We start from the raw sequence: 18,419 nt of genomic DNA on the forward strand, positions 1-18,419 counted from the left end.
TTGAAAACGAGTTTTTAAAATCCGTCTCTGGACGGTACTTTCTCCTACCGCACCTTCCTCAAACGCTACACAACGGATTTCGTGGGAAGCGCCTACAACATACTTCCGATTTTTAATGCTCATAAACAGCGGTATTTTAATAGGCTCCTACAGGTTACAAGCCATACCAGCAAGCTGTAACGAAAATTGCATTTACTTCATGATGATTTGACATCGAGGCTGATGGTATTTGTGTAGAGCAGCCTTATGTACACACGTATCGTATCAATGTACAAGGCTTTTAAAAAAATACCTATACGATCCTTACATTTGAAAGCTAGGAAGTTGTTTAGAATGACAGATGGATAGTGAAAATAGTTTATTATCTTGAAGAAGCTCATTACTGTCGAGAACAGGGCGTACTGCCAATGGCGAAGACGGTGCTGTACCTAGATTCTTTAAAGAGAGTACTTCCTTACTTGAATTTACGCAACAAAAAACTTTAAAACAACTTGTCTTTTATATTTAAAGCAGGTTTGTTTTCTCTCCTTAAAATGCGACTTATATCCTTTAGATCCACTAGTAAAAATCGAAAGATACATCTGACTACGATAATCGTTACTCATACAAGAAATAGTCAAAAACGCAGAATAAATACAGAAATTGATGCATGAGTTGCCGTTGCCAAATCATGGCGGGGGTAGAACAGTGGCATATGAAGATGCATGGCGTTAGAAAACGAAAATGAAGAGAGTATTTACTTCGTGGTAAAATAAAAGTCATGCGAGGGGTGACTTGTTGAAGCCTAAAACGGCTTCATGACCATTTCTGGTGTTATTTGGCTGAGAAATGGCCTGAAATCTGAAGGCTAGGGTGAAAATTCGCTTAAATTGTGAGCCTAACAGCTTCTTACAATGCCTTTTACGTTGATTAGGAAACCTCCACGACGAAAACAAAATAACCACGGCTAGTGTAGCACATTTGTGGCACCCTAAATTCCTCAGATGAATCCGCGCGTACCATATCTGATGCTCTGATTTAATTAAAAGGAAATGAATTAAAGAAAAATACGGGATCGGTATCGCGTTAGAGCAAAGACATATTTGAAATGTGGGTGATTTTCCTCTGAGATTCCATAGATAACACGCACGCAACTGATGGCGAGAGCATCCGGGATAGAAATATACTACTTATGTGAAGAATTCAGCACGACGAGAAACCGCTTTAGTGATGTGGCGATCGAGAATCGGAAGTAGGAAAGTTAAATGTGCAATTTGGAAAAGAAATTGAACCAACTATTTCAATCTAAAATGTTTTATAAAGTCGAGCCTTCCGCACTTAACAATTAATTCGTACGATGCAATACCAACTGGGCTTCCTTCTCCTTCTACGACTTAAATGATTTAATTGTATTACAACAAAGAGTCTACACAAAAGACCCTAGATCATAATGGATTGTTAGAAGCCTGTCAAGAAACACATAGAAATAAGAGGATTTGCAACGATTTGGCACTGGAGAAAGCTAGAACCATCAAAACCAAACTTCTTTTTAAACCATTCCCAATTCGCATTTGATGGAATTGGGAACCAATACAGGAAAAAACTCAGATGTGAACATTAAAGAGAACAATTCGTTAGGAGCCAGCTTATAATGAGGAAAAGATTTTGATGACGTTTTGCAAATTTGGGTGAGCTTCCAATTTTCGCAATCATCTTTTACGCCGTTTAAAGCTGCCATGTTACCCAAGGCAAATGCTCAAAAAAAAAGAATAGAGCTACTTCTGAGAAGTATAAAACGGGTGGTGTTTATCCACTTGTCACTCTTTGGGCACCAGCAATAAAGGGTACGTAACTCACCTCCGTTTCCAGATTTCGAAAAGTCGGCAAGGTGATCACCTTAGCCACCGCGTTAGAGTCATAGGGTTCGCAGGCCTGGAGCAGTTTCGCCACCGCCGCTGCATCATCAGTCTCATCGAAGTGATACTGTCTACGACAAGAAAAAGGCAATTAAGACCTTCAAAAAGGGCCAAACGAAGAGCGCTTACCTCACAGCTTCCTCATAAACCTTCCCCGCAGCTACTGAGTCCTCTTGAACAAGTTTCAGGATCACCAAGGCAACGACCGCCTTTCCACAGGCCTGGTAGGTAGTGTAGACGTTCTCTCTGCTGGCACCGAGAGAAGTGAGACGCATCTGGTAGCGCAGGAGACGGTCAGCCTCGTTGAATCGTCGCAGACGCGTCCACAGGCGAGCTGACTGGCCGGCAAAGTCCGCCGCTTGCAGGTACTTTTCCTCTAACTAAAGAAACAAAGGAAGGAATGTAGTTTCTTTCATTATAACTAGACACAGTCGTGCGCACTGTGAAATTACCTCAGATGTATCTGCTGCACACTCGTAAAATCGGGCTGATTCCTCAGGCATACTTCCTTCCAATACTCTAAGGGGGTAATACTCCTAGTTAGACTAACTTGACATATTTCCTGATAAACAAAACACAGAAAAAAGTCTTACAATAATTGTCGCCTTGTTTTTGAGAAAAAAACCAGTCGAATATACAAACCGATTGTTCATCAGGCGCTATATTTTAGCGTCAAATTTAATGACTCTCCATTTTGGCCTTTAAAGTACTTTGACTACAAAGCCTTATTACCCATTAAAAAATTATTTTTGCAATGAATGTCTACTATGATGAAGCGTTTTCTAACCATTCTCATTATAGCACTTAGTGCTTTCAAAGAATATGCAAAGAACGTTTAAAGCCTCCTGTTAATCCAAGATTTCATTTCATATGGTAAAGTCAGAAGAATACAGGTTGTGTAGATCACAGAAAGATGCTTTTGGACTCCACGCCAGGCAACAAACGGATTAATCCATACGAAGAAAATATATGCACAAAATATACAAAAGGTCACCTTGTGTCGAAAAGCTTAAAAAAAATGATTTATTTCATTCCAGTGACAACGCCAGGATGAGTCAAACGTGCCTCCACAAGACTACATGAAAACGGCACTTACTTTGCACCTTTAGAGTAGAGAATTGATGCAGAATCAGGAACACCACTTTGTCTTAAAAGTTGTCCAGCAGTTTTAATGCATTCAACCACTTTATCAAAATTCCCAATGTCACGAAACAATAGAGATGCTGTTTCGTAGGCTTTGGCGCAATGGAAAAAGGACTGTTTTTTCCCATGAAGGTCGGCAATCTATACCGTTACCTACATCCATTTCGGTACCTGCATGTAAATATCGGCCGATTCTTGGAGCATCCTTGCGTTCCGATAAATTACTGCAGCCCTGCCGTAATATTCCAATGCGCTGTCAATATCAGGCGATCGTTTCAAAAAAGACGTCTTCAAACTAAAAAATGACGTAGTAAAACACCCAACCATTTCTGGGCCTTTTGTACCAGCTCTTCAGCTTCATCTATTTTACTCGCCATTAGAAGTAAGAACTACGCTTGGTCTCCCAGGTGTGGGCAACCGCTAGGCTAGACAGACCCCAATGACCTAGCCAGCTAAAATGGAAGTGTATAAGTGTCTGCCCTTCTAATCAGTAAATTCAAAGGACTTTTCGTTAAGCTTAAAAATCAGACTGATGAAAATAAAAAGTCAGTGCTTAAGTCCAAAATGGCAGAATAGTGCCACATGAATTCTTCAGTTATTTGCTTGCTATATTCAGATTTAGAAAGGTAAGCGAATTAAGTACGGATTAATGTGAAAAAGAAAGGTGACATTATAGTAATCAGAGTTCATGTTTGCTGCCTCTTAGTGCTGTTTTGATAAGATTCTTAGAAGTCCATCTCAATTTAGTTTACTTTTAAGAAGTCGACAAACTCATATGCTGGTTCGCCAAGTCCACATACGATTAAATGTACTAACATGTCAACCATGTCGACAATATAGTTAGTGCCATATACTTGTCAGCAACATAGTGAAAATAAACAGCAAAACACAAGTGCCTCCCCACAATAGCCTAATACGCAAACTACCACTTCTGAAACCCACTTTCCGCCGTCTAATTTTTCAAGGGACCGACATCACACCACTTAGGCAGAAATCAAACTCCGTCGCCATGGCGAGAAGTGCCACCTGTTGGGCCGTAACAAACTTACCCACACAAGATTACAAAACCAAATGCGTTCACCAGGACGCCTTCTTTTACGAGCTCCGCATCAAAAAACAAACCGGAGGAAAGTGAGGATGGGTAAGGAAGGAAAAAAAAACAATCACAGAGGAAACGGACACATCAACTGTGAGTCCTATTATCGGCCTAATCCAGAGGCACCGACACAACGCCCGACTCGAGGACATCCTCTTCTTCTAGTGTGAAGGACAACTGGAATTTCAACTTGGCGCACTTCACCTGAAATAGCACAAGTGAACACGGATTTGACAACAGCGAGTTAAGGAAAAAGATGATTAAACGCCAAAACTCACTTCAAGGGCTGGTGGTCGTTGGATGTAGATAATCTGTTGCGCCGGGCTTGGGGGAAGGAAGGAGCAGAAGGCCGGCAGACTGGATGTGGCGAGAGGAAGCTGACGAACTTTCAGAGGCTAAAGGAATTAAAGACCCAAAGCTTAGGATCTGACCACTCGCAGTAGTACGATATGATAGTAAGGAGAGGCCAACTTTACGACAGTACATTCATCTTTGACCTGAGTTCTTTTAATGCCTGGCCTTCTCGATTTGCCTCATGTTCTGATGGTGATAACAAATTCAATATATTCTTCTAATTTGCCAATTTTTTGATGAAGATGGGCTCAATCTCGTAAGGCTGAAATCGCCAGTCAAAATAGAGCCCATAAAACCATGTACCCAATGTGTCATGTTCATTTACTAGCCTGACATAACTAGAACAGCCCAGCAGCGTTCGTTGGTATTTCACTTATGTATAGTTTTCGCAAGAAAAGAGACAGTTCAAGTTATAACGGACATGCGAGATGATAATGAAGTTGCTCCTCCGTTGAGAAAAACACTAAAAAAGGATAGATTTGAAGCATCAAAGATAATATCAGCTCTTAAACTTGGCATAGTTTGAGGAAGCCAGACATTTCAAGCATAACATTCTTTTGCCGCTAAAGAATTGGTATAATACTTTGCAAAGGCCTCAGTAAAGACTAATATTTGACACTACATTCCCTTCTCATTTAAATGAATTTCTGCCAACAATTTTGTCACACTTCGAAGTATGCTTTAAATAGTCCTACTCCTACATAGAGCTCGCAATGAATCCGATCAGATTCGTTGTAAACTTATCCCTTTTGACTGGCATAAATGATCCGAGACTCATGGAACGATAGAATGGCGCCAAAACTCTTGCTATTAATTAATAAATGTTGGAATAGACACCACCTTCGAGGCATACCCGGGAATATCCCCTCCCTTCTCAGACAGCAATATGTCAATTAGTCAAAAATTGGCGATAAAAAATTTCCGACAAAATGTTACTTCAAATTTATGGTTTTTAGTTTAAAATAATATCATCATAGGCATTAATACTGCAGACACCAGCAATTTTGGTGCCAAATACAATTTATTGTACCATTTGTCTAGGTCAACTGAAAAAACCTAACAGCACAAAGTGCACACTAAGATAAAACTGAAAAAGAAAAAAAGAATCTATAATTCGGAAGTACGTTTGGAGGAATTTAACAACGCCGGAAAAAATATATAGCATCTGGTAATGCAAAAACTTATAGACAAATTTTTGCCTCCAAGGGGTACAAAAATACAAACTTTTCGACATTAAACCACAGAAAGAGATTGGCAAGTGGCAAGGGCATGTCTGACAATGATGAGCACGTCGGCTAATAGCACAACTACAAATGGAGGCATTCAAGTGGATTTCTTAATCAAAAAAGCCCAGTGATGAAACTTTTCACCGCCAAGTCCCAAGAGGTTGGTGGACGAAAATGTACTATTTGATATTCTCTAAATCCAAAGTCATTAATGGCGAACCTCTAAAAGGTATAGCAAACCGGATTACCGCGTAATAAAGCAGAAAACAACAAACCTTCTCAACCCCAAATCGGAGAAGAAGATTTGTGAGCGGCAGAGCACTGCGGTTCGTAACCACTGCCACGAAAACCGACACAGAGGGGTGGGGCTTGTTGGCGGTGCAGTGAAGCACCACTTCCACCATCTGGTGCTGCTGTTTCGACGTTTCCTCTTCCCCACCGTTGCTGCTGTTGAGTGGATAAACTTTGATGGGTTGAGTGTGTTGAAAATGCGGAGAGATAGCAGAGAAGGTTAGTGCTGGAAGGGAGGAGAGTGATGGAAGATCTGTAATGTTGGTTTTCATCATTATCGACGGTTGAGGCTGGTCCAAAGACTTCGTTTCCTTGGTTACAGCTGCATCAGTGCCTGATGAGCTAAAAGGAAGGCGAAGGTAAATGAGGGCAACCGTTGTGTTTTTCTATTGGCAGCATCTGATATCATTAATACAGGGTAAGAGCTGAAAACGTCTAGAATTTGAGCACTCGATCGACCAGAAGCGAGACGAAATGAGCAAATGGAGGGCATTCAGAAATGAAAAACTGCCTTTTTATCTTGTGTGTAAAATGTGAGTAATTTGAAGGTTGAGCGATGTCTTCATATACATGTGACGTCCCAATTTCACCTGACACCGTTGTCTCGTATACGTGATAACTTGTCAAACGGAATCGTGTTGTAGATTTGTTTAATTTAAAAATAGTAAAGCAGACTAGAAACGTTTTCGAGTGAAAAAAAAACACGTCTTTAATTCCTGAACAACAACAGCCCGAATTATGGTAGTCGATTTCCCCCTGAAACATTGGTAGTGAATGCGGAGACATAACCTTGGTAATACTTTTGCTAGATCAAGCACACATGCGGTTCAATCGTGCGGATGGCTGCAGCAGGAACATGAGCTTTGGGTGTGACCTCGACCAACGGCAGACAAACGGGATGTTCGGGTCTAGGGAAAAACTAGAATATGACAAAATGCTAAGGTGCAGCCGCACTCACGAGCCGACCATATTTGGTAGTGAAGTGAGGCTTAGACATGACTTGATTGTGGGTATTTTGGCCGTGCACCTCTACATAGGAACCAATGGATAACAAGGATGGCCATTCAGGCAGTGCCCTTTTCTATCGCAGATTGGCTTCTCATTTACACAATCGCACTCCAATAGGATAAAAATTTTTCCTACGTAAATTTCTTCCTGGAGCCAATGTAGAAGTACAGACAGCTCTAAAATTCAACAGATTTCGATGGAGGTATGGTTGATTTTACCCGATATATTGAGAAATGCCATCTCTGCAAATTTACTCAAGGGAAACATAAACTGAAAAAAGTAGGTGCATTACAAAGTATTCCCAAATCAGCACACAGACCGAACCGTGGTCTCTATTCTTTCAGATACGTATATAGAAGGGGTGCTACCGTAGCGGTATCACAGTAGTAGGTGCTACCATGTCTAGCTTCTTGTGGATGCTAACTGCCAGACAATTTGGCGGTTAATCGAGATGCCCGACAGCATTGATGGCGTGTGCGTGCCTGAAAGAGCGTATGGCGGCCAAGTGTCTTATGACTCAAGGCGTAAAAGCCCCCGATACTCATCTGTGGAAGACTTCAGGGACGACATGACTATAGTGGCGACGCTCAAAAGCAGCAAGACCTTTGAATGGTTTGAACGTAAGGTTTCAAGGACGATCGTGAGCCTGTACATCGATAACGATCCCGGTCACCATTTCTGAATGATTGCTGATCCCACGGTAGCCATTTCTGTGAACAATCAGGGCGCGGAATACCTGATTCCGGATAGTCGACCTGTCACTGTACAAGACGACCCTTCCAATACGAATTGTGAATAGGACCATTCACAAGCATTTGTAATTTCAACGAGTTTACATACGCTGTCAAGAGAGCTTCTTAATTTCTTACGGTATTAGGACAGTAAAAATCCGTCAAATGAGAGACAGATCTGGAATAATAATTTGTGTGAGCTCTTGAACGTATGCAGTGCCAATCTGTTTACGTCAGGACTAAGCAGAGGACAAGATAGCGAATGCTGATAAGCGACTGCTATCTTATCTTTTTCAAGCTGTCTACCAGATGGCCACAATATTCAATGTATTTACGACTGAAGAAACGTGGTACTGAAGAATTATTGATAAGATTCCGGGGCTGGCTAAGGGGATGGATTTCACATAAAGTAAAGGGGACAGAGGGATAGAGTTACGTGTTCAGGATAGTAAACATACGTGGTAGTTAGACCGAGCATCTGCCGTCCCATACTATCCAATTCACTGAACACGGCGGTCATTGAAGTTTTCGGCGTGGATTTCGAAGAAATTCCAGTGATATTGGTGGCCAACTTTGGGGGTGACGAGTCGGTAGACTGTATTGGAGTTGATAGCAGGAGCTGTGACGGCGGTGGTGATAGTGCATCTGTTGTATTTGATAAGTTGAATGGATTGGGTGCTGGAGGGTCCACTAGTTACCAAAAAAACTAGTTGTAGGACGAAAAGAATAGCTTCCACGGATGTAATCAAATGTTTTGAATGGGAATTTTGGGCAAATTCTAGTAAAAGTGCGGAAATACATCTTTAAGTGAGGTTTAATCAACAGAAAAGGGTGATGTATTGACAAATCCAACAATATTGGATTACTCGAATCAAGCTGACTGAGTGTAGGTGGATATCGTGGGGATAAAGTTTGCTTGAGAACTCGGTCAACTAATGCAAATTGGGAAATTGGACCTCTCTTTCCATATGCAAAATGATAAAACTATAGGGAGAGCTTTTGGCAATATCATCACTGCCGCTCCAACTTTCAGACTTACTGGAAATTCGGATCATGAGTAGTTCAAAAGAACATGGCTAGGTCGATCATTGTTCTGTTGCAAAGTAAGACTTAAAAATAGACTTTGCATTTGAAATTCCGCATTTCACAACTATAATGTCTATAATTTGCTTTTAATCATGCCACATGCATTCACTCCACCTCCTAGCGTCCGCAATCATTGGCGTATAATTTTTTTTAAGTTCGAATCTCCAAGTCATAAAATTGACTGACAAGCCTTTGGCTTTGGACTTTGTGCTGCTTCGGAAAAGTGATGTCAGTGCTGCAAGGTGTAGAAAGAAGTTGTACTCACCCAAAGACTGATGCTCATCCGCAGGTGGGAATTGTTATTACAGCTACTTTTGTTATGGCTGAAAGGGTCACCTTGTAAAACGAGTCGAAAAATCACGAAACTATAATAAGCAATTTAAAATGGGACATCTGACGTCCTGAAATGGTATTATGCAACGATTTGATGTTATATTTCAACGCATTTTTAAATACGTTGACTCACCAGTCTGCAATTTTGCTTGACGAATCAGCATTTCGGACGTGCCTATACTCTCACAGCCCCTCTGTGTGTTAGCAATAAACCTTCACTTATTCTAATATGGCTTATCTCGACTTCAGAGAAGACTGGGGGCATCGCTTATGTGGCAGTAATAATACAGTTCGATTCTATTAACTGGTTGGAGTCGTTGGGCGATTACTAAACCTGAACGTTGCAGAGGACATCCACTTTGGTTCGCTGAATCTGTAAGGGTTCACTATAGAACGATTAAAACGGCAAGGCCAGGCCCTAACCATTTGCCAATGATCTGCAGGATGAGGTTGGCATGGTTCCCCAAACGAAACGATTTATATAATGGTCTGATGCCGAGATATTCCTTTGCCTACTTTGCTTCCGGGGGAAGTGGGGTAGAAGTCAATAACATGCTTGCTGTAGAACATCCACCATTTAGCAATGTTACCCAGATGAGTTCTCAACGGATGTGATAGAAGACACGACGCCTAGATATCTCGGAAAAAGCTGCATCACGAACTTTGAACAATAGGTAGCTTTCTCCATACGATAGGAATCTTCTTTTATCCCATCTTGAGATGAAAATAATATCTAAGTGGGGCCTGCGCTGACAAAGTAAAAAAGAATAAGGCGATTTCGTGGTGATTTGATGTTTTATTTAACTGAATGTTTAACTATCTGGGCTTTTCAGTCCCCACAGTTTGCACCCCCCACTCAGCGGATTACGACAAACGAAGCGCATGAACTAATTCTATCATAAAGGCAAAAATCGTATTTGATACTTAAATTTTACGCAAGAATTGGGTTGTTTATGTACACTTGGTAAATAATACAGCAACTTAAGTAGCATGTCGTCCTAAATGACATTCGTTGAGTAAAAATGTGTTGCATTTCCACTTCTTTTACATATTTAGGATGCGTTATCAATATCATCAAAAAATACCTCAGCTTCCAGTTATCCTTAGAGTGGCGGCAGGGCAGCATATCGCTCGCTGCAATGACCTGTTACAAATTGTAGAGACTTGTCAAGTGCATCCAATTGCTTATATAGATACGTTATAAAACAAGATAAGCATCGGTCTATCGGTACGGCACGCTTTATTTCCCCCAATCTTAACCCTCATAACAAACAATGTTTGCCTTGCGAGTCGAGTTTAACCCGGTTCCAAGGCGGCAAAAGCCTCTCGCACAGACTCCTGCGCAACACTAGGAGAAGATGAGATAGTAGGACATGCCATTCGGAAAGCTTAAAAAACCTAACTCGGAAGTTGAATTACTCAGAGGTGCCTTACCTTTAAGAAGACTCTCTATTCTTGATAACGAATACTTACGCGGCGGTATTGAGTAAAATGTTTTGAAATTAAAGCACAAAGAAAAACGCTCAATAATACATAAGGCGAGTGACAATAAGACAATTCGTCGATGTCAACATCAAACGGGTAGGGAAATCCGAGGCAGAAGCTGGTGACAATAAGGATTAAAGCTCCTCAATATTCTTCTTATTTCTTTCTGCACGTTATAGGAATGTGCCATGGTTTATCAATTGTTTGCCAACTCCCTGACTCGTGACGTAAAGTGCCTTTTGTTTTCAAAAGTTTAGCAAAAAAGCTATCATGGATTATACCTAAACGACTCACTAACTACTTCACAATTATAGTGCACTGCCTTGCCGATAGATTATTCGTGCTTTGCGAACAGTGAAATCCTGATGAAATTGTGCACTACGAAGTTATCATTTGCAGAAGGCCAAATAATTTCAGTTAGTATATCAATGCAACTCAAATGTGTGAAGGGAAAGCCTTATTTATTCAAGTTTACACGAGACATACTAGAAACGTAACCCATTGAAAGACTTCCACTCCAAAGTGAGAGGAAGATAAAGACTCATATTTTTCCTCCATATTCCCTACGAGAGGTTATCAAGGAAATAAGGAAATTAGTTCCATTTAACGTAACAATTCGTGAAAGACACCTTTCCGTAGTTCAAACGCCTACTAATAGAGAATTTACCTCAACATAAACAGGACATTTTTTACAAAAGGAGACATCTAACTGGAAACAGCTTGTGCAAACTACCCAAAGATCAATTACTATTACTTCTTCGGGCGAGGGATTATCTTAATTAATAACCACGAACCCGGAGCATTGGGTGAGCCACAAAGGAGGCCGTCAAGAAGGTTCATAGCCGAAGAAGACTGAGTCTGCTGTGTCGGCAGATGCGGTGGGGCATCGTGGATTCCAAGGTTCAAAAGGTCCTGACTCAACAAATTCTGAGGCGTGTCATTAGAAAGTATTAGCAGGTTTTCTGACATCGTAGAAGATGTTTCAGACGCCGTTGAAGGTTGCTGTGGAGGTTCGCGTTGAGCGGCTATAATAGCTGGATCGTCCACGGTGGATGGAGGTTTGTGCAAAACCACGACTTCGTAGCGCTCCAATGCGCTAGAGGCACGGCTGCAAGTCTCAATAACGTCAGCTGAAAGAAATAAAAAATGCATCGGGAATGGACTAAACAACAAAAGATTCCAAAGTTAATTTCCTTATTACGCCATAGGTATACCTGCCAAAGGGATTATCATCTAAATGAACAACCGTGCACAGAAAGTGCCCAAAAATGGAAGAAATAAGGGAAATTTAAAATATGAATTCAATCATTAGATACTATTACACATTATGTATTGAATTCATATCAATAAGCATTATTTTTGGAAGAAAAATTATCAATACTGAGCATAAAAGAACAAGCCTTTAAATAAAAAGTGGGGTTTGAATAACCTTATCTTTTATCCCACCACAGAAATTTATATTTGTGAGCGTTTGCTGAAAAACACTGAATAAGATCAGCTGGAAGTGGAAAAAATGCTACCATCAACCCTGTTTATTGCTTTCAGCATCACTGCTTGGCGACTAAACTTACTTCAGTGTTCAAATGACCTGAGGGACAGGTCAAGAACATGACATATTTAAGACGACAAAGCACAATTTTATCCCCTCATTACACTACTGTTCCCCAATGTGCAGGAATGGATTTCCAGACAAACTGTCTTCAAAAGGTGGGGAACGCACAGAAAGCAACTGAAAGAATACATGAAGAAGGAAATCTGATCAATGAGCACAATTTTACAATGCACTCCAGTAAAAACTTACACTTTCAATGAAGGATGGGTAATGAGGGAACTACAAAGTACCGATAATACTAGAATTGAGGGCGAAACGTAAATCATAAATCTCATGAGATTCTGATGGTACTTTAGTAAAACTCCATTCGTGGCTTGAGCTATTTCCGAAAAAAAATTCCATAAGGGGTTGATTTTGCTTTTCCTTTCCTTGCATCGATTGTGCAGATTCAATGCACAATTGATCAAATTTCGCAAAAATAGATGCTTATCTAGATAACGAATAACATAGATAGGAAGTGGACAATATGTATTAATAAAATATTAATCCGACAATGCCAATGTCTGTACATTTACAATTTCAGAACTAAGGAAAATACTTCCGAATACTAAACTCACTTAAGAAACCCTCCTCCCTGTCGTCGTCGGTTAGAGCCAGCTCGAAGACGGCTGGACGTGTCTGCTTGATGTTTAGAGCAATTTCCTTCAAAATAATCAGTATAGGAACCGTAAGAGAACAATCAAAGCACCTAACTTAGCAAAGGTAAGGTACACAATTTATAAAATGCATAATTTCGGAAGGTATTTTACAAAGCTTGACAGTTTCTATTGCAAAATATATCTAAACGTAATGACGACTGCATACAGATTAAATTTCACCACTATTTCGAATGCTTTATTTTCTACTATAATAACAAAAAGAGAGAAATCACTGCTAAGCTCCGAAGAATATTTCAAAGTTAATATTGACCTTTAGGGTGTAAAATAATATCAGAATAGCTTGACAACAAATATGCAATTAAACATGCCACAGAGCATTGATAACATTCAACAAAAAAGTAGAAACTCTAGAATCAGAAAGCAAAGTCCGTTATTCCCGATTCCACTGGGGATACTCGCAATCGCAGAAATACATTCCTGTTCAGTTTTCTAGAAATTTCAATACGTTATTAATCTCCGGAATCTCTAGAAAGTTGTGCTCTCGTGCAGCCGGCCCGGTAGATCCATATCCAGTGGAGGCGTATTCCATCTCTGCTAGTAACTGCTTGAAAGCCAATTACAATACATACCCATAACTGGAATCACCGGGACGCAGCTCAGATGCAAACTTGATCTCCGGTAGTCTCTGCTCTATAGTCCCCAAGCGTTTACACGCTGACCGTACCTCCTTCGCGTGTCCATTACGTCAGTAAATAAAGACATCCACTCTGAAGTCTTTATCTATCACCCACCTGGTCGGAGGCCTCGAGGAGGCCGCACATGTAAACACCAAGTCGTAAAATCGGCAACCTGGTTTATAACATTTTTCGACGCACTTTATAACTACTGGTTATCCAGTTTGTAGTAGATTAGATAATACTAACTTATAGATGGGGTTTCAAATGGTCGAGTATTATTGGATTAATAAACAATTCTACAGACGTTAGACATTTACTTTCAGTATATTTGTACGACCCCAGCACCAAAAGTGCCAAAGTAGTTGATTAACTATGAAAACTAGGATTTTTTCCTCTTTGGCAGATTTTCATGACTTACTTAGAGTGATAAATCCCCAGACACTGAATCCGTTCAAATGAGGTAAATGGAGCAGTAGCAGTGCCGATATCACTACTAGCTATTGTCACCTCCACTAAGCCATCTTTCAAAATCGGACACTATTCTGTTCCATGATTTGCGTGATAAAGAAGGACAAATAATGAATTCTACCTCTGAACCGATGCAGTAGCACAGATATCTTAGAATTTCAACGAGTTAGCCATTTATTTGGCGGGGAGGTCTAGCTAATAAACCTACGTTTAGAGCGTTAGTTGACAATTTGAGGAGATTCGTTCTAGCAGATGATTATCAGAATTGTAGAAATGGTCGGCTTTTCAGTTTGCACAGGCATGTATTAAGACGCCTTATCACGACACCGGAGATGACTTGCGGCGCTACACCTCATAAAGCGACTATTTGTTACGCGATAGAGCATAGTCTAGTCGGTCTCTAGGCCAAAAACGTTTCAAACCCATGTCCTTATTATAACTTGATGCGCGGTAAAAATACGCACATGGACTGTTCGTTGCCCTGAGCTCTGAAGATCAAAAGTTATGTTGCTTTATACACATTGCTTCTTTCCATTTCAAATGCGCTAGTCTATCTCTACCCGAAAAGGCAAATTACGAGAAGGGTGAAAACGTACCTCCATGATATCGATATCGGAGGCAGAAGATTCTCCGTTGGGTCCAAAGCATCGAAGCATCTCCTCCAGCAGATTGGCGTTGTTTCGAAGGGTCTCCAATTGCAGCGCGCGTCGGGATTGCTTCGCAATGCGAGCGTCCTCCTGTGAAGAAAAGCGACATCGGGTAGCCAGAAGTTGGGTGGAGAATAAACAATGCTGATACGCCCTTTCAGATATGCCCACAAGCTTAGTCAAAAAAGTGTATAGTCGCTCTTAACTAGCAAAGTGAAGAAGAAGGGGAACCAGAGACATGCTATGCTGTTCCAAATACAGTCATCCAAGCCCTGAGATAGCCTAAAATTACTCATAACTAGCAATTGCTACTTATTGAGTTCTAGACAGAAGACCTCATTCAGCCGTCTCTTGGATGTTCTAAGATCCACCAGAAAACAGCTTTAAACGGATAAAACGAACGCTTCCCAAAACGAAAGCGATGATCTGCTAAACATTTTCAGCTAAATAAGCTGAGAATCTTTTATGAAACTTCAAAAATCCACTATTAAGGAAATTCCGCAAAATGGATGGTACTTATCACCTCAATCCGCAAGTTTCTGCGCATTATAGGCCTTGTTATAGTATAAGCAAACTAAATCCGTCCTTAATTGACACATTTTTCATTGTCACCTTGACTTGGGAATGTATGCATTTATTAAGTAAAATGAAACAATTAGTATTGACTCTACAGCTAAATACCAGTCACTGCTAGAATACTCAATAACAATGAGTAACTAGTCAGTACTGCGACGACAAGGATAAAAGGAGGTATCCTCAGAATTTTGGGCATAAAATATAAAGAACGAGTAAAAATGACTGAAAAGGAAAGTACTGTATCAGTAGCGACCACACCTAAACCATCAAAAAATTGGAGAGGTAATCGCCTGAAAGAACTGTGAAAGGATATGCTAGAAGCCTGCTACAAAATGCTCAGCATCCACGCTTTAGCACAGCTGAAAAGATCTATATAAATCGTACATGCCTGTATATCCCACTCACCTCATTAACAATGCTCTTGATGATAGCGTTAGCCTCACGAAGATCCTCTGGGTTTTTGCTTTTAAGCAAGCGAGCTAGCTTCTACACAGAGGGAGATCGTTTTGTACTCGTGACACTTACATCTTTGTAGCGACTGCTTTTAAAGATATCAGCCCTACTGGCTATTCGTTGATTGTATTGCTGTAATTCAAAAAAGAACAAGTAATAGGTGACCAAATTGAAACGCTACTTGATCACACTCAGCCTCGTTTGGAACAACAGGATCCACAGAGATAATATTTTGTGTTTTCAGCGCCTGGTAGGCTTCGCGCAGTTTCGGATAAGTGTCTCCCAAGTCCCGTTGCCATGCAAACATCAGCATTATACACTTGTCGCGCACTACGGGGGGAGTGAGGTCACCAAGGTGCTGTAAGCCATTGGACATTGTACTTTATGTTTGCTTACCTTTGGCAGCAGAACTTTCATTAGCTCATTGAGAAACCTGAATTTCCCAAGCTCTTTGTGAAAAGCTGGACCACAATTTTGAACACAAAGATCGAGAATCTGTTTGATAATCAAGAAGTACACTCTAAGTATTAAACAAATAAATCGTTTAAGGAAAAATAAGTTAACTCACCGTAAGAGCACTTAAAGCTTCTTTTTCTTGCGGGGACTGAATTTTGTGAGCCAGAAGTCTTAGAGCAACTTCTGGACCGTGAGGGTCACTGTTTATTTTGTCGTAAATCTTCTTAAACGCATTAAGGTCAATGTGTGTGGTCAGAGGACTCGTAACCTCGGCTTTAAAAAGGCAGAGCATCCTCAAAATATTGCAAAAGTAATTAAAAGTACTGGCAGTTCGAATATATACGAAATATTCCTACCACATTCAGACAACAAACTGGGTAATCTGGCTTTAATTGCATACTAAAGAGTCTGTATGGGTAAGGGGAGATCGTGGTTTCACTTTTAAATGCATCCGAAGCAGAGTTGTAGCTAAAAGACTCACTTACTCAACATATTTTCCAAAGACTCGATATTGCTCACCATTCTTCAAGGAAGGTGATCATGTGCTAGCCACAAAGCGCGACCTTCGCAGCCGTACGCAGGGAAAAAGTACGCTCAAAACGTATAATGGTTAAAACAGCTAAGGGCAGAATAAAAAAGTCTTTCTTTATATTACATTAAAAGGTACGCAAGACAATCTCATTCAAAACATTTTAGGTATCAAAGTTACAACTAACATAACTGAAGTACCCCAATGCTGAGTGATCAGCATAAATTAATGAGTGAATTTGACTGCTTAAAATTATGTTCGAAATCTTGGGCCTATACTTAATTCCATGTGATACCAGCAAAAATAATGGCACAAGTTCTGTTGATTTTGAAAGCGAATAAATTTGTGGTTATGGACCCTTACTCACATGCGAATGGACCAGACATGCGGAGCTCCCGAGTTACAGTAATATAACAGAAAGTGTATTAATAAGGTACAGAAGGGCTGAGAGAACACTAACATGGCCTAAAGGCTACGCTGCAAAGCGAATTTGCAATATACAGAGTTAAATAGGCTATCAAAGCATTACACACGTATTCCTCCACATTTTCCTATATTAGTGTTGAAGGTAAAATAACGCCGTTTGAGCACCTAACAGAAAAAATGCAGGTTTTTTTAACTGTTTTTGAAAACTGAACTGCAGTACTACGGTCGTTTATCTCTCCGTATTGGAGAGAGCGACTTTTGAATTTGGCCCTTGTACCACGCCGGTTTGGCTGGTATTTGGGCGGTGCTAATATCCCAAATACCTTCCCCGTGCTGAATATATTTATTCTTCTGAGTATTGCATAGCGTCCCGAGGCTCCCTGAAGACCAAATAAGCCAAAATACTCGGGTGGAATATATTCAGTGCAGAGAAGGTGCCTGGGCTGTTGGCATGGTTCGAAAGGCCTGCCCACCCAGCGAGGTACAAGAGGGCTAATTCAAAGTACAAAAGTGGCATCTCACCAATACCAAGGGATAAACCACTATCGTATTACACTTGTCTTCTTTCGTCTTCAGGGAAGTCTCGGGACGCTCAACGGAAGTACAATCTGCGGAATGAAGTGTCCGTGTAGGTATTACAAGGTAAAACCCCAAATTCAGTCACATTTTTATAAAAATTCAAGAGTGGCCTGTAAAAATCTTATGAATAGTGCGCATGAACTGCTGCACTTGGAAGCTGGTTAGAAAATGCTTGATCCCTGTTTACACTCCTTTGTTGCACGCTAAAAACAATTTTTTTGGCACATAATAACAGAAACAAGATGCTTTTCAACGGAACAATATCCTACAGGCGTTATTGAATACTTTGGAATGGTAGGCTAAGTTGCTTTCTGCTACCATTGTGAAATGAATGCGTGCGTCTACCAAGCAATAAAATTCCTTACTAAATACCAAGGTTGTTGAAGCATTGTTACACATTTCTGGAATGCGCTTTGGGCAAATAGTTGATGACAAATCTCTTTCTGTTACAGTTCCGAAGTGCTTCCTATTGACAAACGTTTGGTGGTTTGACGTCACTCGCCATGACATTTGTAACTACTACCGTGTCAGCAGCGTCATTGAACAAGCAAATGTTAACGTGCTTTGGGATTGCGAAAAGTGAATTTTAAATGAAAATGACCCATCTCCAGCAATGTGTTCATCTCTCCTCGATTTTCATTCAGTTGGTTTGCAGTAAACACTTGAGTCATGGGGTAATAATTCCACGATAAGACGATTTTAGAAATTATTTTTGGGAAAACCTTGGAATTCTTTTTTACAGGCCTAAA

The 18,419-nt window shown here is 40.5% G+C and overlaps 2 protein-coding genes across 2 annotated transcripts in view; both read right to left on the minus strand. All coding sequences in view use genetic code 11, as the record gives it.

Moving 5' to 3' along the window:
• EGR_06815 (Gamma-soluble NSF attachment protein) overlaps positions 1-3,415 on the minus strand; it is a gene marked incomplete at both ends in the record, with an annotated part of 5,273 nt that extends 1,858 nt beyond the window's left edge. Inside the window, 6 exons of the mRNA XM_024496064.1 lie at positions 1,837-1,966; positions 2,025-2,275; positions 2,348-2,414; positions 2,992-3,179; positions 3,210-3,333; positions 3,363-3,415. Of these exons, the coding sequence (XP_024349484.1) occupies positions 1,837-1,966; positions 2,025-2,275; positions 2,348-2,414; positions 2,992-3,179; positions 3,210-3,333; positions 3,363-3,415 (813 nt within the window). The remainder of the gene's footprint in view (positions 1-1,836; positions 1,967-2,024; positions 2,276-2,347; positions 2,415-2,991; positions 3,180-3,209; positions 3,334-3,362) is intronic.
• Positions 3,416-4,245: 830 nt separating this feature from the next.
• Positions 4,246-17,051, minus strand: EGR_06816 (ADP-ribosylation factor-binding protein; the record flags this gene model as incomplete). Its single annotated transcript, XM_024496065.1, has 13 exons — positions 4,246-4,338; positions 4,413-4,529; positions 5,990-6,347; positions 8,203-8,434; positions 11,443-11,778; positions 12,818-12,902; positions 14,601-14,741; positions 15,633-15,713; positions 15,753-15,812; positions 15,862-16,038; positions 16,077-16,175; positions 16,249-16,409; positions 17,033-17,051. The coding sequence occupies 13 exons, from the start codon at positions 17,049-17,051 to the stop codon at positions 4,246-4,248; spliced, it is 1,959 nt and encodes a 652-aa protein (XP_024349485.1).
• Positions 17,052-18,419: the final 1,368 nt, after the last annotated feature.

This window comes from Echinococcus granulosus (genome assembly GCF_000524195.1).
Source record: "Echinococcus granulosus chromosome Unknown EG_S00064, whole genome shotgun sequence".
Taxonomy (NCBI): Eukaryota; Metazoa; Platyhelminthes; class Cestoda; order Cyclophyllidea; family Taeniidae; genus Echinococcus; species Echinococcus granulosus.